Source organism: Rhamphochromis sp. 'chilingali' (genome assembly GCF_963969265.1).
Source record: "Rhamphochromis sp. 'chilingali' genome assembly, chromosome: 10".
Classification (NCBI taxonomy): Eukaryota; Metazoa; Chordata; class Actinopteri; order Cichliformes; family Cichlidae; genus Rhamphochromis; species Rhamphochromis sp. 'chilingali'.
The window spans coordinates 35478280-35502942 of NC_137937.1; the positions used below are offsets into that span (position 1 = coordinate 35478280).

A 24663-nucleotide genomic window follows, 5' to 3' on the forward strand; every position below is an offset into this window, starting at 1 on the left:
TAGCTGTGATCATTGGGGCCAATAATCACCCTATAAGAAAAAATTCAGAAGCCTATCTGCGCGTTTATGTCTTTGCATACCTAAATGACTCTGGTAGAATGCCTAACACTTGCAGTTAGGTTCCCAAAGAGAGCTGGGAACCATGGGGAGTATGTATTAGGACTGGAATAATGTGCTTTTACACTAGTTGGCGTCAGATGTTGCCTGTGTCTTTTGGCTCTGGTGCCTTGATGCACCAGCGGAAACGTGTCATTATTGGTTATGGTTGAACATGTTTCGACAGCAAAGCCTACACAGAGCTACAGCTACGTCGTGGTCTGGAGTAATGAGGTGACAAACACCTTTAATCTTAATGATGGAAAGTAGCCCCGAGCTGAATATCATATGTCATAAAAACACATCTCAGAATTTCAGTCCAGCCTTGTAGCGCAGTCCAAATAGAAAACATTAGCATACATATGACCATCTGCCAATTTTTTCAGCTGCATATCTTGCAGCTTAATGGTATTTCAATCAATAACTGCGACAGTTAAAGTCAAACACGGTCAAAGTTATTCCAGCACATGTTAGGCGCGCGCTAACTCTCCTCGTGTGTCACGGTGTGCTGCGCCTCAACCTGCGCATCGAGCAGCGTTAAGCCTCCTACACACAAACTGTCTCTGTCTGCACTGAATGGAGAATGTGGGGATTTACAACCTGGAATTTACTCTCAGACGTCTGATGGCTCACAGGCCCCAGCCTCCTTTAAGGACAGTAGCTACGGGGGAGGTCTGGTTATCTGTCAGAGCGCCACACTCACACACACTCACACACACACAGAAACTTGTACAACAGCATGTATTGTTCCCAGCCGTACAACTGAGCCCACTGACACTCTACTGAGGGAAACCTTTGTTAGTGAGAATGGAGGCAGAGAGGAGCGACTCCTTTACATATTACTGTGAATAGAGCTTAAATGACGTGCCATTTATTGAATTGATCTTCAGCTAAATTTGTGTTCATCTGACAAAAGGAGGCTTAGTATATATATATATATATATATATATATATATATATATATATATATATATATATATATATATATATATACACACACACACACACACACATATATAAATACAGAGACAAATATAAATAAAATATACAAAGGGGATAAATAGAATAAATAGGAATAAAAATACAAGTGAATTGCACATTTCAAGTATTGAGTCTATTGCACTGTTGACTATTTACAAAAGTATTGCACAAAAGGTATTGCACAGTGAGGTGAAGAGGCACTACAGCTTAGTTGTTCCCCCCTCCTTTGTCCTCCTGTTTCCCCTCCCTCTCCCCTCCAGAGAGGAGTTAAACAGTCTGATGGCGTGTGGGACAAAGGAGTTTTTAAGTCTGTTAGTTCTTGTCTTTGGGAGAAGCAACCTGTCACTGAACAGACTCTTCTGATTGTTTATGGCCGTGTGCAGAGGATGCCCGGCATTGTCCATAATGTCCATCAGTTTCTTTAATGTCCTTTTCTCTGCCACTGTCACCAGAGTGTCCAGCTTCATGCCGACCACAGAGCTAGCCCTCCTGATCAGTTTCTCCAGCCTGGATGATCCTTCTTTGCTGTGCTGCTCCCCCAGCACACCACAGCATAGAAAAGTACTCCAGCAACCACTGACTGGTAAAACATCCCCAGGAGCTTCCTGCAGATGTTAAAAGACCTCAGCCTCCTGAGGAAGTACAGTCGGCTTTGGGCTTTTTTATACAGGTGCTCTGTGTTGCATGACCAGTCCAGTTTATTGTCCACCCACAGCCCGAGGTACTTGTACTTGTTGACCACCTCCACCTCCTCCCCCTCTATCTGAACCGGCAGTGGACCTTCTCTGGACCTCCCGAAGTCCACAACCAGTTCCTTAGTCTTTGAGGTGTTGAGTTGCAGGTGGTTTGTGTGACTCCATGCGACAAAGTTCCTCACCAGACTTCTGTACTCCTCTTCCTGATCATCCCAGATACACCCCATGATGGCTGTGTCATCTGCAAACTTCTGAATATGGCATAATTCAGAGTTGTAGCAGAAGTCAGAGGTGTACAGGGTGAAGAGAAGAGGGGACAGCACAGTTCCCTGTGGGGCTCCTGTGCTGCTGACCACAGTGTCAGACGTGATGTCCTTCAGCCTGACGTACTGTGGTCTGTCGGTGAGGTAGTCGGAGATCCAAGCCACCAGGCAGGGGTCCACCTCCATCCTGTTCAGTTTTTCCTGAAGCATACAGGGCCGGATGGTATTAAAGGCACTGGAAAAGTCAAGAAACAGGATCCTGACCGTGCCTTTTCCCCCATCCAGGTGTGAGTGGGCTCTGTGTAGGAGGTACAGGATGGCATCCTCCACTCCGACACCCGCCTTGTATGTAAACTGTAGTGGGTCCTGGGCATGTTGTACCTGTGGTCGGAGGAAGTTGAGGAAGAGCCGCTCTAGATATGTCAGCAGGTAACGTAGAAATCCAATATTTAATTAATGTGGCTTAAATATATATTTTTTCCCCACACACAAAAATCAGCAAAGAGAGGAACAACATGCGTACAATAAAAAGAAAGTTGTGAGATCTACACTTTCTACCTGCAGCCTTCATCGGGGTCAATAACACCTAATTGAACATGCTTTGTGAAGAGTGCGTGATCGGTTCAGCCTCACTGATGCCTGAACTCACCAGAGACTCTGTGACTCGCCATCATTTCCCCGTCTCTCTCCATTTCCCTCTGCCATCATTTCTGAGGTCGATTCAGGCTGAAACATTTCCAGCACACGCAGGCACGTCTCTCCTCTCAGTTTGTGCTGCCATCAGAGAATTTGCATCCAGTCTTTCTATTGACTTTATGTGTAATCGCACCGTGTCTGAAATTCACTTTGCATTCAGATCACTTAGACTGCTTTGCCTTCATGTGTTTTGCAAGTAGAATTTGTTCCAGTTATACCACCACTTTACTTTATGGAGCTTAACATTGTGTTTGCAACTTGAGTCTATAGAGCCAAGTTAGCAGCTCTACTACTTAGTGTGCTTTTTGATTTAATCAGTCATTTTCACAAATGGACTATGGACAATGTCAGGAGAATCAGATCTAAGCAGAACAGCAGACAGTATCATGCACTCACACTTATCCAGGGGACAGGAAGGTGTGCCAAATAAAACCATTTGCAGATTCCCACACATTTTTCTTTAAACTGGCACATCAGCTAATGATGGACACCTGTGTCAGTCACAGGTAGTAAATCAGATATCATTTGTGTTTTCCACTTCCTCACTTGGTTTGTGTTTAGACTTCCTTTTGCTCGTTAGGCACTAATGAGGCACTAGAAACTATTAAATTCTAACCTCAGCTAAAATCTACTCACAATAACAATTTTGCAATGGAGTAAAAATTTAAGGGGCCACAAATGCTACACCCTCTGGGGAGTGGTATGCACACTCACCAGCTACACCTCATTTGTACTGAGCTGCACATTTCTCAGAGATTTTGGTCCACGTGAACACAGATGTGTCGGCTGCACATCCATGATATAAATCTGCCATTTCGCCTTATCTCAAAGGTTCTCTGCTGAACTGAGGTCTGATGACTGTGGAGGCCAGTTTTAACTTCAGTGGATCACATTGACAATGAGACAGTGGCTACACGCCTAAATGCAGGGAGTTACTGCCACGTGATCGGCTGATTAGACATTTGGGTCTACAAGCAGTTGAACGTACCTATTAAAGCGGTCAGAGAGTGTATTTGTTCAGAAATAGAGAGGAACCGACGAAGATAACAGGCTGGAGCGTCAGAAATAACTGGTCTACCCTCTGCAAAGTTACAGCAACCTTTTAACTTTGATACTTTTAAATATTTTCTGCGATTTTACATCCACACCACGTCTTCCACAAGATTAAAGGAAAAAGACTCTTCCAGGTGCTGATTTCACTGTTTTTAAAACAGCTGCAAACACTGGTGGTGTCATGGCTGCCGTGCCTTCTGTTAACTGTGTGTATACATGCACGTCTTGCTACTAACTGAACTTCCATTTAGTGACAATAGCTTCAGACACTTTTCTTAAAACCACTTTAGAGTCTACATCGGTTTAGTGTCGGTCCCAAGTGATCACAGAGACGAATGAACGTTAGAGGACACTCCAATCCCACTCATTGATTTGTAATTGTGCCCCCCAGGATGATTAAGGAAATTCAATACTGCTAAGGGCTATTCAATTCCAGGTAAAGTAAACAAAATTTTCTTGGCTGCCTGAACTTAAAAACAAATTGTCGTGAGGAGACAAATCAAGCTATTACTTAAATGGCTTTTGGCTTAACATCCCTAAAAGCAAAGTGAGTGCAAGGATATATTTGCAGTGTTCAAGCGTGACGCAAAATTAGGATTTTTCTTTCTTTTTATTCAGGTTGTTCGAGCCCACAGGTCCAAAACGCCCCTTACTTAAGCTTAAGAAGCACGAGAGCTAACTTTTGACTCATTTCATCACTTTAATGCAAACTCGAGTTTAAGAACTGTGTCCATTTGTAGCAGCAAACCAACAGTGCTTTTTACCTCGCTTATATTCATTAACTGGCCTAATGTAAGAAACCACACAGGAAAAGTATTAACAACGTGAGCAACAAATTACAGTGTTTCCGAGCTGCGAGGGGAACTTCAGCTAACAGGAAACTATGAAGACATTCCTCAGAGCAGCCTGTAATTGACGTGCTCACTGAACTGCACTCACGCTTTGAAACACAGCTGTTGAACTGCTGTAAACAGACGAGGATTTATCCGCGGCACTGTGGGAAATCCCAACAATCCAAGAGCGCAGCTTGCCTCGTTTTCTGCGCTCGGTTGTCTCGTGTGGCTCGTCTCCACAAACTGCTTGGAAGTTGGAAGTTTCGGCCAGAAGCAACAGTGTACTTCAGTTGTGAATATCAAATCAAATCAAATCAAATCAATTCACTTTTATTGTCACATCACATGTGCAGGTACATTGGTACAGCACATGTGAGTGAAATTCTTGTGTGCGAGCTTCACAAGCAACAGAGTTGTACAAAATACAATAATGTAAACAAGCAAAATACAAGAATGGCTACATCTGAAACTAATAAATATATGTACAATATAGCGGTAAAGCTCTGCATTTTCATTTCCTTCAGCGATGTGCTGACTGTTCACATCAGTCCAAATAAAATCTCTGCAAACCTGAATAAGTAAAGAAGAAAGCGGTTCATAAAAGCACTCATTGCTTCGTCACTTCTCACTTACTGCTGAAATATTCATTAGATAACATTTTGTTCTTCATCAGTGAGGTATTTGAGGGGCGCTCCACATTCTCATGTGTCAGTCCATGAATGAATATTTGGACAATGACAGGGTTTGATGTTGCCTCTTTACACCGCAGTGGAATTTAAATCAAACATTCAACATCTGAGTGCTGCTGTAATTCAACAGGTTTAATAAAAATATTGCATTAACTGTTAACCATAAACCACTTTTAGACATAGTCCTCCTTTCTCAGAGGCTCAATAGCAATTGGACGATTACTGACGAGCAGCTTCACGGCCAGGTGGGGACTGCTCCCTCATTATTTGATGACAAATTAACTTGATTTAAAGTATTGAAATCACATTTGTTGTCTGAGAGACAAATCATGAATCCCATACAGTCTTAATAAGGAGGAATGCCATTGGTGAGCTGAGCAACACCAAAATGCCTGAAAGACCACAGAAGATAACTAAGTGGATGATCTCAGAATGATTTACTTGGTTAGGATTTAATGGCTTAATGACTTAATATCTAATGCAACAAATGTATGCATGTCACTATCAAGACAACAATCAAGAGACAACTTCATGAGAATTTACAGCAAAGGGCAAACCACTGGTTACACTCAAGAACAAGCAGGCCAGACTAGACGTCTCCTGGAAACATCTAAAGGTGTCAGCACACCTCTGAGATAAGATCTTCTCTGAAGAGATATCTGTAAATGTCGAGTAGTGTAGTGTGTTTGATAGTTGAGGCCCTCCGGTTTGCCTTTGGAGCCCCAGTAGTGTCAACCAATCAAATTTGAGAGGTTGTAGCAGGTAAATCCAACTATCAACCAAACAAATATCAGCTCAGAGTACAAAGCGATCAAAGCTACTACCAGTGGGAGTAGTGGGTTTGAGTCATCAGACAACATCTGTGCTATTTATGGAGCTAAAAGATGGTTAGAGGTTGCTGATGACTTAGCACACTTCTCATTTAAACATCCGGATCCACAAAAACCAAGATGGTGAATTAGCAAACCACAGGTTGAAAACTAATTGTTCTCATATAACAATTAGTATAAATCAGGACTAAAGGGGGAAAAACACAATACATACATCAGTAGAAAATGTGTTCAAATGGTGCTGTAGGCTTTAAAATGGAAAACTCGACTAGCTTTAAGCAGATCCCATCAATGTTTTGCTTCTAAAGCAAAACCATTCCTACTGACGCGCTCACAAAGCCTCTCTGTGTCACGTAAGTAGTTAAAATCCCACCTTTATGTAAGCAGCAGCTATAAAACCACACTGTGTGTTTTACCCCATTCAAAGGTGAAAGCAGCTCCAGCAGATGAAAAGTGAGCTGAAGAGAAAGTAGAGCTGAACCAAAGAAACAGCATTGTCGGCAAAAGATCTGTCTGTGTGACAGGCACCGAGAACAAATACCCGACTCCCTGCCAGGTACTGAATGCAGTATGGTCAGCGGGCACAAGGACAGAAGGACTGAGTAAGAAGATAGCAAAGGGCTGATTGTTGTTAACAGGACATATTTCAGAGCACAGCACATGCGAGGGAGGCAAATAAAATCAATTACAGTCTCTTCATTGTTGTCCTGCTTTACATTTGAAAAAAATAAAAATCCTCGTAGCATTCTGGGAAGGACAGTCTGTTGGTAGGTAGGTGATAATTATTCTCACTTCACTCGACTTCCCCTTCAAACCTTAATCCCATCTTAAAAATTAGTCCATTACACGCACAATTTCACACTGGAAAAAAATGTTAACCAGCCATCTACATGCACACCTACAAATTCCACACATGCTTACACAATTCTTAATTAATTTCAAGCTCAAATTCAGGGAAAAACCTTTGAAAGACTTTTCAGTGTTAAGCCAAAACACCAACAGTTACACTTGGATCAAGTGTCTGATTTTCAGAAGTGTAAAACATTGAATTCACTTATTTTGGGAAACAGAAAAAGATACAAATGTACACAATCCTTTAAATCTAAAATTCTATTCAGTTCAATCCAATTTGATTTATACAGCGCCAAATCACAACAACGGTCGCTTCAAGATGCTTTATATTGTAAGCTAGACCCTACAATAATACATACAGAGAATAACCCAACAATAATATGAACCCCTATGAGCAAGCACTTTGGCGACAGTGGGAAGGAAAAACTTCCTTTTAACAGGAAGAAACCTCCGTCAGAACCAGGCTCAGGGAGGGGCGGGGCCATCTGCTGCGACCGGCTGGGGTGAGAGAAGGAAGATAGGATAAAAGACATGCTGTGGAAAAGAGTCAGAGATTCATAACAAGTGTGATTCAGCAGAGAGGTCTATTAACACAGAGTGAGTGAGAAAGGTGACTGAAAAGGAAAAACTCAATGCATCATGGGAATCCCCCATGCCTATCGCAGCATAACTAAGGGAGGATTCAGGGTCACCTGGTCCAGCCTTAACTATATGCTTTAGCAAGTTTTAAATCTAATCTTAAAAGTAGAGATAGTGTCTGTCTCCTGAATCCAAACTGGAAGCTGGTTCCACAGATGAGGGGCCTGAAAACTGAAGGCTCTGCCTCCCATTCTACTTTTAAATGCTCTAGGAACAACAAGTAAGCCTGCAGTGCGAGAGCGAAGTGCTCTAAAGGGGAGATATGGTACTACAAGGTCATTAAGTATGGCTGAAAGGACACGTTATATGCCCCTATCTTTAGTTCTCAGGTTCCACACAGACATAGATTGTAGGAAAACCACCAACACCACGGCAGAATCCATGTATTCAAAATGCGGATTGGTTTAAAATCACAAAGGAGAACAACCTTTGCTTTTAAGGATCTGTTTCACTTTACTACAAAGAAGTTCTTTGCATATCATGACGTATGTTTTCTCTGCAGCAACAAGAACACAAACAGAATTAAGCAACTGCCGTATATTTCTGAGAGTGGCAGTTACAACTTGTAGATGTGGGTCTGCAAATTGCTGCAAACAGCACCTACAGTCTACCAACGGGACCTTTAGAGTAAAGGAGGGAAAAGCCTTGCATCATGGAGGGCCTACCCTTCACACAGTAGGTGCAAATGCCAGATCATGAATTTCAAACGCAGACTCCTCAGTTCTGATATCAGAAATGTATGAAGCCAGGATGTTTCCAGCGCTAACCAGCAGTTCAGTACACAGAATAAACAGAGCATAAATCCAGCTTTCAGGTTGTTTAATAAGTTAGAGCAAAAACTACAATTCATTCAATATTTAGGATTCAACTAATTAACATTTTCATGATTAATTACTCTGCTCATTACTTATTTATGAAGCAACTAATTGTTTCTTTTATAATTTTATGTTTAATATCCAGTTTACTTGTCACCCTAACTGTGACATTTGTTAAAAAGATGTCAAATCCTGTGTTATATAACAAATTGTTCAGTTAGAAAATCTGAATAGCTGCACATTAATATTCTGTCGATTCAGAGTAAGTATTTCATTACTACTAATGCAAATGAGGGCACGATTTGTTGTTAAAAAGAGTTAAGCTTTGGCTTTGATTCGTGGATTTTACAATTTGTTTTTTTTGGCTTTCACCAGGCTTAAACGTAGTTAGTGCTATTAGGACTATTTGATCTGTTTTAAAAGTCAAAGTGAGCGATGGCTGGCGTGTTAATTAGCGACCATGACCCATAGCAGCAGAAATATCCTTTCTGGCCTCGCAGGTACCGCCTCTCCTGAATTATACAGGAAGCAAAATAAAACATTTAATACACTCACCTCTGCATGTCTGCATGTCATCCAGGAAGCTGCGCGTGGGACACCCAGCTGTGCAGACGCTGTGCTGAAGGTGACTCGATTGCGGAAGAAGAGCTTCCTCCGGTTTGAGGCAGCGGAGGCAGTCTGAGGCCAGGGGTCCCACACAAGAACGGCAGGAGGGATGACAGTCTGGGCGCGAGGACAGACAACATCACAGAGAGGCAGTTACACTCTGGGGACAAGGAAGAAAAGTTTTTTAACAGGATACTTTATTAATGTGTTTAGACTCTCACTGTGGCAGGTGTAGTCCTGAGCATACAGCCCCTCCCCACAGGCCTCCACACACTGGCCCTGGTGGAGAAGTAGTCCGCCTGGACACAAGGTGCACTGGGATACCGAGGGACCCCAGCAGGAGGCACAGGAGCTGTGGCAGGCTGGGGACACAAAGAAAATAAGCATTTAAGATCTTTAGTCTGATACACAGAACTACCCATGAAACAGGAAGTAAAACTTAGTAAGCTCAGTAGAACCTGACGCTTTAATTATTAGGAAAAATTTATGTATGAATTTAAGGGTTTGACCCTTAAATAAAATGGCACAAACTGTGTAGGTTACAGGATTTATTTTAGAAGTTTTCTTCTCTAATTAAAGTAATGAGAAGCTTTTAATAGGGCTGAAGTCTCGGTTTGGGTTTTACCCGTTGGACAGATGGTCTCACGTTTGACCTTGAATACTTTTGTAAACAGAGGAGTTCACGGTGGACTCAGAAATTGCAAGGTGCCAGGTAACATAGCTGCACAACAAGCTCTTAATTGTAGGTATGAGGTGTTTGTATGTATATGCTATTATTTGACAAACATGCTGTGCATGATGTCCAAACATCTCCACTTCAGAGCAAACACTTACCTCTGCATCTGCTTTGGCTGTCCAGGTAATGCTGAGCTGGACACTGGCTGAGACATTTCCCATGATGCAAGGCAGTCCCCGGTGGGCAGCTCATACATTTGGGGTTGTCGGGAAAACAGGAGGCACAGGACGAATCACAGGCTGTGAAGCGCAGCGTGTAAACGTTAATGGCTTTTTGTTGGCATGACAAAATGCACTGAGGTCAATTTAAAAATGGCTGAATTATCTACAAGCAAGAGGAAAGTCTCCTAAACAAACAGTCCTTCAAATACAATCAAAAGTCACTTAGGCAAGACAACAACGAGTCCAACTTTTAATGACAGAAACTGGAAAGCAGATGTCTGAAAAGATGAACAAAATAGGTAAAAGGCAACAAATAATCTAAAAAAAATCCAACAATAGATCAAATCTTCACTCTCAGGTACCTGAGGTATCTTAGCATAACATGCACACACGCACTAAACCGTTCCCTCAGCAGGTGGTTTTGCTGCAGCATACTTGAGAGATGAAAAAAAGAAAATCTTTCACTTCTAAAGTCCCAGGAAGCCCCGCGGAGGAAAAGCCCTTCAGCTCTCTCAGGATGGTGACATTTTAAACCAGGCCTCAAAGCGCTGGCTGGCAAGTTCAAATGGATTCGACCTTTTTCTAGAAAGTTCCATTGGTTTTTTGACATTTTCTGAAAGAGGGCTCCTCACTGAGCGCTTCAAAACTGTCCTGTGAGCAACAGCAGAAGAAAAGCCCACCCCACCATCCCGGCCCCTCTGGGTCTTTTTAACCAAAAGAGCTTGGCTAAGTTCACCGTCGCCCTGAGGGGGGACTATTCTTACTCTTCCTCATCTTACCACTCAGAAATAGAAAGCATCCATATTCATATGGGATCTATTTATTTCAGAAGCCTCAGACTCCTCATTAGTGCGAGAGAGAATCGCTAATTATTGTATTTTTTTTTTTATTGTTTGTTTGCTACTGCTGCCTTATCATTTTGGCATCATGCCGAGTGAATGCTGCAGGAAGCTCCGCGGGGGGAAAGACACCCAAATAAATCTTCACCTTCAGTTCACTGCTAACAATAAACTTTCCATCGTCTCAGATAGTGTTTACTGTTTACTGCATTGGGCAACGGCACTTCGTGTGACACCTGATCCGCCTGTGGGAATGTCAGCTTTCAGTGAAGTCGCACAGCAAACACCTCACACAGAAATGTATGGTTTCTTTTCCCCTTTAAACTTTTCTGTACATTTTTATTATTAAATTGAAAAAACAAACAAACTGCAAGTTATTTAAATGTATCTGGCAACTCCAAACTGGGAGTTGCTTCAAACTGGGAGGTGCCAGTTTGGATTCAAACCCTCGGGCACCTGGGTTCCCCAGAATCCATTCTTACAGACGCTTTGTGGTTTTAGGACTAAAATGATAAAAATGATATTATTTTTCCCCCAGAGGAGAAATTACATTTAAAAGCATAAGTGTTACCTGCAATTTGAAGTGCTTTATGTACAAAGAGTCTAACTGCTGCATTAAAGAGAACAGAAAATGGATTAAAACGCCTCTACAGAAGAACCACGGTGTCTGAGTCATTATTATAAAGAAATACAAAAAGTTTATATCTTGTTTTCATGTCTTCACTTCATTTTAGTTCTCCCAAAAGGTTTTTGCTTCATTTCCTTGAAGCTGTTCAAAGAAAATCTTTGAAAAGGGAAAATCACAGACTGTCACAAAATCTGAAGGCTAAAATGAAACTGGCATTATTTAGTACAAAAAGAAAAACAACACTGAGTCTATTCACTTTAGTACGGAAGCGTAGAGCTGCCAACCAGGCAAAACAAAAACAGCTATTTCATGTTATAATGTGAAAACTTTATTGTTAACTTTTTCATATAAAAATGATAATATGAAAAATATAATGTCGTGTTATTACAATATACATAACTATCACATTATCACACGTTATGCCTCAATCCAAGCGTAAAATACACTTAACTAATTCTGATAAACGAGCCATTTTCTCAAACTATGTTTTAAGGCAAACAAATATATCATGTTCGAAAAATAAAAGATATGTTTTAACGTGAAAACTATTTTTCAAACAATATAATTATCTCGTTCGTACAAAATAATATTTATATTGTAAGAACATTAAAGGTTTTTTGTTATAACGTGATAGTTATGTATATTGTAATAAAGTGATATTATGTTGTTCAAAGATGAAAAGTATATTGTTAGAACAGTAAAGTTTTCACGTTATAGATATGTGTGTATATATATCAGATATTTATATGATATAACCCTCATTTTCTTTTGCCTGGCTGGCAGTTCTGTGCTTCCATACGCTCGACCTGTAGAGGATAAAATCATTGTATTTTAAACACATTGATTCAAACTAAAACATTTTGGTTGGGTTTAATTAACAGAGGGAGGCAAATCAGAGATTGTAGCTTCCTGAGACGGCTCATAGTGCTGTTTATCCATCTAGAATGTTTGGTAGCAGTTGGCCGGATAAGTTAATATATAATAATAATAAAAACTCTTAATATAATAACAATTTTGTGGCCATTTACTGTCATGACATTCGAGGGAAAGTGGACACATCTACAGCTGATAACTTCAAAACTGGCCAACGAAACTAAATGTGCACAAATCACCACAAGCTAGAGGTAAACTGATTCCTTAAAGAAGATATATTTGGGCTTTCTGGATGGTGATGTACTCAAACCATCTGTGCATATATATATATATATATATATATATATATATATATATATATATACACCTAATGTTTTGTGTTGGATCTTATATTAGCTTGGCATCTGTGGAGTTGCACTACTTTTAGTAAAGACGTCAGCAAAAGTGCTATTTCCACTAAACCAGCCAAAACTGAAACTCAGCTAAATGTCTTCAGTGCTGCAGTGTGGATATGTGTCAGCTTTACCGTGGCAGACGCCTTCTCGACTGTAGAAACCTGTGCCACAGTCAAGGACGCACGCCCCGTCTTTCAGCAAGGCGACCGGGTCTGAGCACGACACGCACTCCTGCTGACTCGGCCCACGGCACTCCGAGCACGACTCGTGACAGTCTGAAAAATAAGAAAACAGAAAATAGATTCTTTGCTTTCAGTCCTAAAGCGCCACGAGGTCTGATTTTTTGCCCCTTTCCTGAACAGAAACACATACAGTACAGCACGGTAGGTGGGACTAGGTCGAAATGGATAAATGTGATTGTAGCGGAGAACCTGAATCATGCCAAATGTAGAAGAAACAATCTGAATTATGCAAATCCTGCAAGCACAGTTTGCAAAAGTTCTGCGATATACTGCATGCGATTTGTAGTAAACAGTATAAATAATTCAGAAACACTGATCATTTACAATAACAGTTTTATTTCCATAACGCAGTTCGTGCATTAACAAAATATTCAAGGTTGTAAAAACAACAAAGAAAATAAGTGAGATAATCAGGGTCGTTCAACAAGTATCTACAGGATCTAATAAAGCTTGTTTGCATGTGCGACTGTGTGTGTCTGTGTGGTCTGCATAGTTGGCATTATCAGTGGTGCTCTATTAGCTGCTGTTAAAAAAAAGCACTAACAAGCCTCACAGCAGTGCCGACAAACACAGAGTGGGAGGCTAACGGGGCGAGCTGTGTGGGAAGACCGTGTAAGAGTTCATGCGTGTGACTGAGGGAGACACACGTGTATGCACGCACGTACGTACGGGCTAAAAGTACCTTTGAGATGAAATGCGGGAGATGATTGTGCGCCTTTGCATACACCTGCACCTTTATCTCTGTGTGTGTCCCTTCGTGTGTGCCCAAACAGAAGCAGCAAAAAACCCATCTCAGCACTAACTGGTATGATTACCTGTGATTTCCCAGCGGCACACAGAATGAAGCCAGATGCAGCAAGTGCTACAAAATAAAACTGACAGAAACCAGATAAAAACAAACCTACAAAAAAAAATGCAGAAGGAATGTGAAAACTACACTTTTAGGTTTCTTCTAGTTTCTTCTGAGTCACCTTCACATATCATTCATGAGAATCTGCAATCTTTATATGAAAGCTTTTCTGTTCATCATCCTCATCATGATCTGGGAAACATTGTAACCTCAGTGTAGTTCAGGTTTTGTCCAACTTTCCCTCAAGTTGCAAAGAATCCTGAAACCTGTGGAAGTACCTCCAAAGTCCATGAATCCTTCTTGCAAAGACTGTGGATTTCCCTCTGGGTGCCATCTTTACACTCATACCGGATCAACGCATTCTGATATGGGTGGAAGCCGACGCTGGTTTATAAGATAGTGAATCTGTTAGCTCACCGGTTTCTCTCACCTCATGAAATCCAAAGAAATTTCTTTTATAAGGAAAAAACGGCAGAGTGGTGCAGTGGTTCTGACTGCTGCTCCACAGTATGAAGGTTCTGGGCCTTTCAGTGTGGTGGTTACATGTTCTCCTTGGGTTTTCTCCAGGTACTTCCTCCATCAGTCTAAAACATGCATGTGAGACTTGCTGAAGTGAATGGTCTGTCTCTAACAGAGTGGCAACTTATCCTGGGTTCACCCCACTTCCCACTCAGTGACAGCTGAGAAAGTGGTTAACAGAAAGGATGAGGAACCCCAGCAGAATATCTGTATATTAGGAGTTCTTACAGGAACTCGGAGCGTAATGCACCAGGATCAGGAATACTCTCTAAAGCCTTTTGACTTTTTTAAGTAAAGCTGTGCAGGATCTCATTTTTCCGAGGACTAGATCTCATTTTCTGCCTTTTCTGTTGCCCATCCTCAGCTTGTCAAATGTAAGCACCTAGCTGGATCTCATTTTAAAGCACTCTGAACCTTGGAAATATAGATTAGTCCACTACACCCAATTATAGGACGCAGACAGCCCAGACCAAAGGAGTCACGATGATATGGAACAAAACTACAGTGAAGCTTATCACAAACACTGAGAATCATCTTTTACTCCACACCACAATGTTTTAGTAAACCCAGCCTTATTGTTTTTTAGACACCGAAAGATCAGAAACCCAAGTCTCTCTCTCTCTCTCTCACACACACAAAGGGAACAGCACCAAAACACCTGCTACAAGGCTCAGGTAAAGGACCTACACACAGGACAAAGGAGAACGATAAAAAGCAATTTTTGATACTAAGCTGATACACGGTCCCAACAAAGCCTGACAGAAAAAAGCAAAAACACTAGAAAGTTGGGAGGCTTACAAAAGAATCGAGGCAGGGATGTAGCAGAACACAGTGTGAGGAACACAAGCGACAAATGGACAAAACACAGGGAGGAAGTCGTGTAAGTTCTAATACGATAGCACTTTACACATGCTTAACAGCTTCATTTATTATTTACTGGATGTCCCTTTGTGAAAGGTCAAAGGTTAAAAGTGAAAGAGTAGATCTAAAAAAGTTAAAGTTGAGAAATAAACTACGGCTGGGGATTAATGAGGCACGAGAAGTGAGACAAAACTGATCAAGACAAGTGAATATCACGCTGAGGAAAGTGTAATTAATTTAATCAGTGTCACTGAAAACTGCTGATAAAAATCTGAGTGAATTAATGGGAGATGCCAGAAGCTGTGTTATTGCAAAAGTTGTTGGAAAGCAGTGTGAGATAAATCTCTGGCTCCCTCGTGCCTGTTGATACAGATTTCCTCAGGTAACTGCATTCGTATCTTTTATTAACTTTCTCTGCATCCTCCTCTTTATCATCTGCACATATTCCCCACCAGGATCACTATAAACTTTTTATATTTAATCAAAACATCCTGCGCACGCGCACACACATGATTTTCTATGACGGATACCTTCCATCCAGATTTTATAAAATAAGGGATATTTAATGTAGATTTGATTTGCCTTAAATACTTCACATTTACTGAATTTCTTTTACCCAATTCGCTCGCACTGTCTCATCTTTTTTTTTAATCTTTTCAAATTAAGAATAAAAACTGAGATTTTCTCAGCTGGGTTAAAAGTTCATGGATAACTTTTCAGAGGTCCAAAAAAGAGACAAAATCTGGTGAGCAGCAGTTCTCTGAGCAACGATGCCTTGCTCGTGTCAGAGGTCAGAGGAGAATGGCCAGACCTCTTTGAGCTGATAAGGAGGCTACAGTAACTCAAATACTCATTCATTACAACCAAGCTCTGCAGAAGAGCACCCCTGAATCCAAAACAACAGCAGCAGAAGACCACACCAGGTGCCACTGCTGTTACAACTAGACTGGAAAACACTGCCTGGTCTGATGTGTCTTGATTTATGGAATCAGATGGCAGGCACAGTTTGGTAAACTACCAGCCGAGCATCATTTAAACACTACAGCTTTATGTGAAGATACACACAGTGTTCATCTTCTGGTGGCTGCTTCTAGCAGGATATGTCACCATGTCTCACCATGTTTCCTGAACATGACAGTAGCCGAGTGTATTTTTGTCTTTTTATGTTGACATGCAGACACAGTTATCCGATGGAAGCTCCAGCTTCAAAAACTTGAGAACCAGCTGATGAAAACTCCATTAAATTCCCACCACACTCCCTGCCGGTGGCTGATGCCTTTGGCTTTGTGCACTCTGACACAGCTGGCACATTACTCCAGCCCCCTCTGGCTTCTGCTCTGTGGCTGCTGGGTGAGCCCTCGTCTGGGGCTCTCCTCAGCTCCTCCCAGGAGGGTGGCATGGTTGCCCCTCTGTTGGTTCTCCTTGGGCTCTCGCACTCTGGGGCCTCTGGATGTCTGGAGCCTGGATCTCCTGCAGACCTGCTTCATGCCTTGGGAGACGGGGCTATGGCTCCCCACACCCACCAGCAGATGCTTACATGGAGAAACCTTTTGAATACAAGTGCGCCCGTCCACACAGGTGTACATAAACACAAACTACACCTTTCTTGGCTGCTACCTCAAAGCACATTGTGCAAATTCAGAGGACATGTAAGGTTACAGAAGAGGAAAGTTTTTGCTCCACTGTGTGTGTGAAGAGTAAAAGCCAAACCTCTGAAGTGACTGACAGACTGACAGGTTCCCATCTGACTTTTAATTTTTTATGCTTCTCAACTCTTCCTATTTCCTTCCACCTCTCAGATTTTGAAGTTGTGTGCCTATTTCCCCCCCCCCCCTCTCACTCTCCCCTATAATACTCTCATTTCTCTGTCCGAGGCTTCTTCTTGCCTCAGCCCACTGCCCTCTCTACAGATTCACACTGGATTTTTGGTCATCTTTCTTTCTCTCTGTATTCAAGTCTGGGTTTTTCCCCCAGCAGCTTTTTTTTTTTCATTAGTTCACATATACGTTCAATTTTAATGCCCCTCTCTCTGCGTGTGGCTGTTCATTTCATTGTGCTAAAGGTCCAGAGAGGCTCCATAATAGCCTTAGCCCAAAATACGATGATACGCTTGTTTCACCTATGCATGACTGATCCTCCGTGGTGAAATGAAATCATTTATAAAATCAATCTTTTGTTGAATTATGGACCATTGCCCATTTCAGCATCAGATACTCTGCAGCTGTAGTCTTGCAGATGAAGCAAAAAGACATTGAGAAGCACTCTGTACATGATGGGATTCTTACATTTATATTACTGGGTCACTTCAGACACACGCTCATACACGCTGCATCCAAAAATGGTTGGAGCCAACAAGGGGATTACACGTCCTTTACCTTGCCCCTCGCAGGAAAGCAATTTATTTTTCTGTGCCGCCTGGAGTGTAAAGTTATCAGCAAATGTAATCCTAGCAGGCCAGTTGCCAAAAAGCCCCTCTAAAGCCTACTCTGCATAAACCAGGCGAGGTTGAGATGAATGCACAGTCACACAGTGCACTGGATAATCTTCGCTCTCTGTCCTTCTGGGACGGGTAGGGATGCACAATTACTGTGGTGCTGCTGCTGCCGTGGCTCACACCAACCCCCTCCAAACCTCGAGTGATAAAACGAGATGGCATGAGAGAATCAGCAATTAAGCTAAGCATGGAGAAAGCAGCTTTGCAATGGAGAGCAAATAATACAAAAAACAGGAGCTTTTATTTGAAAGTCCAACCTGTTCTCAATTCCAGGGTGTCAAATATTTCCACTTTTGGCAAAGCTGCTCTCACAAATACACAAAAGGCAGCCTTTAAAGTCAGTGATACACTGGGTTTATATCGATGATGAGATGGGTGCAGGTATGCACCGGAGAGAAGAGGAATGAAGCAAGATGAGAAACATGGGTGAATGAGAGGGAGGCAATGCGAGGTTGGAGTTTAAATACCTGGGTGGTGGAGTGGGTGGAGACCAGCACCAAGAGTGAAAGGGAAGGTTTTCAAGATGGCAGTGAGACCTGCTGGGTGTGGTTTGGAGACTGTGGCACTAACAAAGACATCGGAAGCCAAGCTGAAGGTGGAAGAGATGAGGATGCTGAGAGTTTCATTGGCATAGAAATGCAAAGTCTACATGGAAATTTTAATTTTAATGAAGTCCATATTTCACTTCTAAGGAGTCATTTTTAGCTCTATTTTTCCTCCTGGTGGAAGCAAAGGTTCAAATCAGCCCAGCAAGAAGACAGGAGGAAAATCAGGCTTCTCACAATGGCTCCACATGAAAAAGCTTTTATACCTCTATGTGAAGGTCGTTTTGGACAACAGCAGAAGGGAGGCTGTGAAATTGTAGAGTTTCTATAGCCGCCTCACTTTCTGACTGCCACATCCACAAAGTCAACTCAAATGCAAAATTTAAATAAGCGGTTAAAAATGCTGTGTGAGTGCTACTAATGAGCGATAGAGTCATGCAGGTACTGAAAGCAACGCCACGTAAACCTACTCAGAAAGCGAATCGCTGCATAAAATGTTGGAAGATTATGCAGAAAAAATAACAACCAAGTCATGTATTTACAAAAATGTACCAGAATCTATTAGAGTCAGCTTTACTGACCAAGTCCGTGCACACGTAGGAGGAACTGAGCGATGTTTTTTTCTTTCCTCTAAACAGACAAGACGGACAAAAGCAACATGACACAGACAATAACAGCACATGTAGCATATTTATATTTATATGTGCAATGAAGAAGTCTGCTTATTTTGGCGTGCAGGGCTCTGTAGCGCCCACTAGAGGGGAGGAGTAGGAACAGGTTGTATCCAGGGTCCGATCGGTCTGCAGTGACACTAATCTCAAGAAAACTGTCAGTGTAAGAATGAAAAACAAAAGGTCATTTAAATTGGTTTACCAGCATTAAAACTTCAGCAAGGTTATAAAAAAAAGGTTGTTTTCCAAAAAAATTATGAACTATTAAAAAAAACAATCAAAGAAACCACAGCAATGCACGTCTTCACACTACAATAGAAATTTGATTAAACTATCATGTTGCTATAGACTCACACCAGCATCATTATGTTTATACTTCATATGTGAAGTACTTGGTTATTTTTAGACACTAAAAGCTCGTGTTTACATTAGAGATGGACCGATCCGAATCGGTATCGGTCCGATACTGACCTAAATTACTGGATCGGATATCGGAGAAAAATAAAAAAATGTAATCCGATCCATTAAATATCACGAAAGCACCTCACAAAACTTGCAACACGCCGTAACTCACCTCAGAACGTTAGCACGTCGGAGCAGTATGCATCACGTGATAGAGCGGCTGTGGCATGCGGGACCTGTGGTGGTCTGGATAGCATTTGGAGCTTCGCTAGCAACCTGGCATTTCATCTCCGACAAAGTTTTCCCGAGAGAAGTAAAGCAAGTGTGTAAGTCCATCTCTAAATGTTTGTAAAGCATTCCTGCGTTAAGCTTAACAAGCGACTGCCTCTCCTGCTGCTACTTCAATCATGAAACTGCTTAATGATCAGCTGATCGGCTTTTCTGTCGCGAATCGGTGTCTCTAGTTTGCTTTTGGCCCACTTTGCACCAGAAAGAGGAAACCAGCGGCTGAACAACAGCAGCACGTTTAAGCTTGATAAGCTGTTGTTAGAATGTATTTAATATTACTTTCTACTCGAGGATCTTTTTCTACGTAGCTGACGCTGGTAACTGTGCAGGGGCGGATCTAGCAAAGTTTAGCCAGGGGGGCCGATAGGGCATTAACAGGGAAAAGGGGGCACAAAGACATACTTTTCTTTCTTATTCTCATTTAAAATGTCGAGCTTTTAATAAATAATTATCTGACACCCAAAGTTTTAATTTGATGTAAAATGAATAGAAGTCAATTACTGTATATAGTAACTATTAAGTCTAATATATATACCCTAGTAAGCTATAGTACTTTTTCCTTTGGGAAGGTACCATCTGTGCAGTCTGCAATTTTGTTGAAGAAAGATGTTGAATCTATTTAATATTTCTTGAAAAATAATTGATTTCTGTGCATTTTCTTTCACACTGCATCAAATTAAGGTTGATTACGTCGATTAAGCATCATGAGGTGGAGCGTGAGGGGTGGTTCCCTATTTTTTATTTATTTATTTTTGTTGTTGCTGGGAGTTGGAACCCTATTAGTTAGGTTGCTTAATATTTATGCTAAGTACTCTTTAAAATACCAGAATAGGGAGGATGGTGTAGGTTTGAGTTTATTAGATTGATCAGTATTGCTGAACTATGAAATATTTTTTTTTGCATACAGGTATAACAGAATAGCTTTAGTGTAGTTGTTGTTTTAAACTTGAGTATGAACTTATACAAAATGCAGCAAGATATTTAAAAAAAAAACAGTTTTGTTGATTAAAAAACACTATATCGGATTCATATCGGTATCGGCAGATATCCAAATTTATGATATCGGTATCGGTATCAGACATAAAAAAGTGGTATCGTGCCATCTCTAGTTTACATATGAGGTACTGCCTACATCGACCTTTAAGATTCAGACCTTTAATCATTAATTTGATGAATGATTTTGTGAAATGCTCAGAATTTGAGCCCTAAATGCCAAATGAATGTCTGTCTAGTTGAAGTGAAGAGACAGCTTCTCCTCGATGGTGCTCGGATTGAACCAGGAGCTTTTCTAGTAGGTGCTACATTATCTGGAAATAGCCCTTTCTGCACAATAAAAGGTGTAAAGCAACACACTGAACTTTTTAAAAATGTTTTAACAATTTGGGATTAACTCTTAAACTTATCCAGACTCTAACTTTAGATGTGACTTTAGAGGCTAATGGTGTTTTGATGCTTTGGAATGAGACCTCCTGTAATTGCATCTGCAGAAGTGCTGTATGTCGTTATGATTTTATCTCCGCTGGGACTTGTAACCCTGTTATCGGCTCCTCTTAAAATTCTTGCTTTATTACACAGTTTTGTTGTACTTGATGAAGAGCTCATTCAGGTTCAAAACAATGCAATAAAGGAGGAATTTAAAGGGAGCGCAAAACAGTGTTAAAAACCCATGGGGAGAAAGAAATCAGGTTTTGTGTACTCTGCACCTGAACAAGACAGATGTGTCTGTTTTTCGGTCTCGGCGTACGTTTCCAAACAAGTGAACATTACAAGTGTGACTGAGTCTCACGGTGCAATTATAAGAAAAAAGAAGAAATGTGGGGCAGGTGTTGTACGATAGCGTCAGCACAAGGCTCCTCACGAGTATTTACACCAAAACTTTGAATGCATGCGGATGAAGCTTTCAGTAACTGACTGGAGGTGGGAAAAAAATCCCCCCAGGGAGGCCTGCTGCGACACACTGAGTCCTGGGTGGTCTCGACTTCCTGCCAAGAAATGTCTCTGGCACCTTCCAGACACCTCACACGCTCATTACTTCTGTCAGCTCCCATCTCCTCTGCTTCTTCCCTCAACCCTTCCTTCTATTTTTTCCTCATTAAACAAGTGCTGGTATGAGACTTCAGTCAGCCTAAATCCACCTTAATAGCTTTAATGCAGGCATTCACTGATTTAAAGTCACAATAATTCAGCGTCCCACTTTCCACTGGCGCTCTTTTGTTCTCCAAAACAAAACTGTGTGCTGGGTAAAAACAAAGGGGGGGGGGGGGGGGGGGGGGGGGGGGGGGGGGGCTTCTGTCATTAAAGCAAGTTGGCGGTTAAAAGAAATGGCTGGGGGTGGGCGTCCGGGTACACACCGGCTCACTCCTTGGCGGCCGCTTGTCGGGGCCTGGGGCCTGGGGCTCGCTCGGGCCCCTTTGGAGGTGGGGTGCCCCCGGCCTCTCGGCCTGGGGCTCGGTCACTCAGGCACAGCTGGGGGCCGGCGGAGCTCACGGGCGCGTCACTGCAACTCCCCCTGACTTCTGCTCCGCGGCTGCTGGGCGAGCCCTCATCTGGGACTCTCCTCAGCTCTTACTGGAACAGTGGCGCGGCTGCCCCTCTGTTGGTCTTCCATGGTCTCTTGTGTTCTGGGGGCCTCTGGATGTCTGGAGTTTTGATCTCCTCCATACCCGCTTCACACCCTGGAGGACGGGGCTGTGGCCCCCCCACACTCCCTAGCAGATCATTACATGGAGAAACCTTTGGAATGCAAGCATGCTGATCCACACAGGTATGCACACATGGGTATTCACAGACGCGGACTAAAGCTTTCTTGGCTGCTGCCTCAAAGCACACTGTGCGCTGTCTATCTTGCGTGCTGCACAATATCGTTTATTATTTAGTAAATATTGATATCTATGACTAGCTAGTTTATTGTGATGGTGCTTTGTTTTCTCTATTATTATGTTGCTCTTTGTTGTTTGCTGTCTCCTCTGTTTGTTTTTTTTGTTTGTTTGTTTTTTTTTCTCCATACAGGTGACCCAGGAGTTCTTTTTTTTTTTTTCTCTCTCTTCCCCCCCCTTCTCACCGTCTCTTCTCCCCTTTGGTTTTCTTTCTTTCTCTCCCCCTCTTTCTCTCATTCATTCCCCCTGTCCTATTTACCGTAATTGTCGGGCTATAAGCCGCTACTTTTTGCACAAGCTTTGAACCCTGCGGCTTTTAGTCAGGTGCGGCTTTTCTATGGATTTTCCATGATTTTTGTGATATCGTAAGACGATTTGTTTTGTTTGTTCCGCTGTTGTACGGCACTACGTTGCCTGGCGGAAGGATCGGGGTTCAAGAGTGGTATGTTAGTCACATGTCCGTCCGCCAGGCAACGTAGTGCCGTACGAAGTAGCGCGAAAAACAAACTTCAAAGTAGCGCTACGCATTCAGCGGGAGGCGTGGATGACGAGCGGCGATAAACTTGCGAAAAGCAAGTTATGCCCAACTCCACCGGTGGATTCTGACAGCGTGGAAAAGTGCGAAAACATCCACGATCACCAACGGATTTTGAAGGGCTGGACTGCTGCATGATGGAGAGGACACTGCCACGGCCCTTCTGAGGGTGTTCGACTCTGACACTGACAACGAGGATTTCTTTGGTTTTGAAAGTGACAACGAAGGAGAGAAGCGGAGAGTGGATGACGAAGCCATCCTGAGCCTGTTCGTTTCCGACATTGGAGAAGAGGACTTTGGTGGTTTCAGTGCGCAGGAAGAAGAGAAAGATGGTGGTGAATGACTGACTTTTCTTCTTGTTAAAGCCGTGTCACTGCACCTGAGCCTAAAAGGTAGTCTGAATCTATTTTTCTGGTGTGCTGTAGGTTACTGTTATGTACTACATGTGCAAATATGTACCCATAACTTGTTTTTCAAAATATTAATAAAAGGGGTGTGTCTCCAAACAGCCATCTCTTTCCTGACAATTCCCTTTGTGCATATTCTCTTACATATGATAAGTCAACATTGAAACACCTGCGGCTTTTAGTCAGGTGCGGCTAATGTATGTACAAAACAGGATTTTCCCCTGATTTTAGCTTGTGCGGCTAATATTCAGGTGCGCTTTGTAGTCCGGGAAATACGGTATTAAAAAAAAAAAAAAAAAAAAAAAAAAAATGACAAAGGATGAACTGAAGCTCTGCCATCACGTAATGTCGCATACTGCTGTTTCTGATGTCATTTAAAAAAAAAAAAAAAAAAAGAGCAAAAAAAAAGAGCAAAAAAAAAAAAAAAAAAAAAAAAAAAAAAGAAATGGCTGAGACACTCGAGAGTATTCGAGCACATTATTAAACCTGGATGCATGCAGGGTAAAGACATTAGCAGCTGTGAACATACCTGCAGCATTAACATACTGTAGACTCTGGATTAATGCACGAATTACAAATTATACACCTAATGGCAACGACGCAGGACAGGAGCTGCATAAATGCATGTAGTGCAATTCCCACAGAGGGCTTGTCCAATAGCTGCTACTGTATACAGTACGCGTGTGGAAGCAGCGTAAAACAAAGCTGCCTGCTGCTGTCTAACCTATTTAAGGATGTTCAACGAGCTTTTGCACTGGGAGGTCTGAAATCCTCCTGACAATATTCATTAAGGTATGAAATCGAGCTGCACAACTGAAGACCGTAATCACATTGTGGTTACTCTCTTCTCACTAACCCACACCTCTCTATTTCTACCCATCATCCCCAGGAGTCCCCGCAGGTCTCCTCCACTCAATAGAGGAGCTCATTTCGGAGCGTATTAGCAATCCCACAGGGTTTTCGCTCACCGAGCCATGGTTTTATTTATTGGCCCAGGACTAGAAATGTTGGGAGACCTTTGAGATAGATATGTCCAGTAACAGTTAATAGGGACACTCATGTATAGAGAACTGAGCCTGAGTAATACCAGTTTATTTGTATTCTTTATGCTGCTGCTGCAGAGGATCGATCCATCTATCCTGCATAAACTCTTTAAGAATAACAAAAGAAAAACAGACAAAAGCTTTTCTGTTACCAGTTTATTCAGAACCTAATTTTGACTTTAAAAGCAATTTAGCATTAAAAGCTTTAAGTCCATTAAAACTCAGGCATTAAAAGCTGGAGTAATTTAGT

At 42.0% G+C, this 24663-nt stretch overlaps 1 protein-coding gene across 2 annotated transcripts in view; it reads right to left on the reverse strand.

Moving 5' to 3' along the window:
- The window catches only part of fras1 (Fraser extracellular matrix complex subunit 1), a 306003-nt gene that overhangs the window by 137388 nt on the left and 143952 nt on the right, over nt 1-24663 (reverse strand). For both annotated transcript variants that reach the window (XM_080893736.1, XM_080893735.1), the window contains exons 14-17: nt 12812-12955; nt 9883-10023; nt 9270-9410; nt 8998-9165 (exon numbers count right to left, since the gene is read on the reverse strand). In XM_080893736.1, the coding sequence (XP_080749862.1) occupies nt 8998-9165; nt 9270-9410; nt 9883-10023; nt 12812-12955 (594 nt within the window). The remainder of the gene's footprint in view (nt 1-8997; nt 9166-9269; nt 9411-9882; nt 10024-12811; nt 12956-24663) is intronic.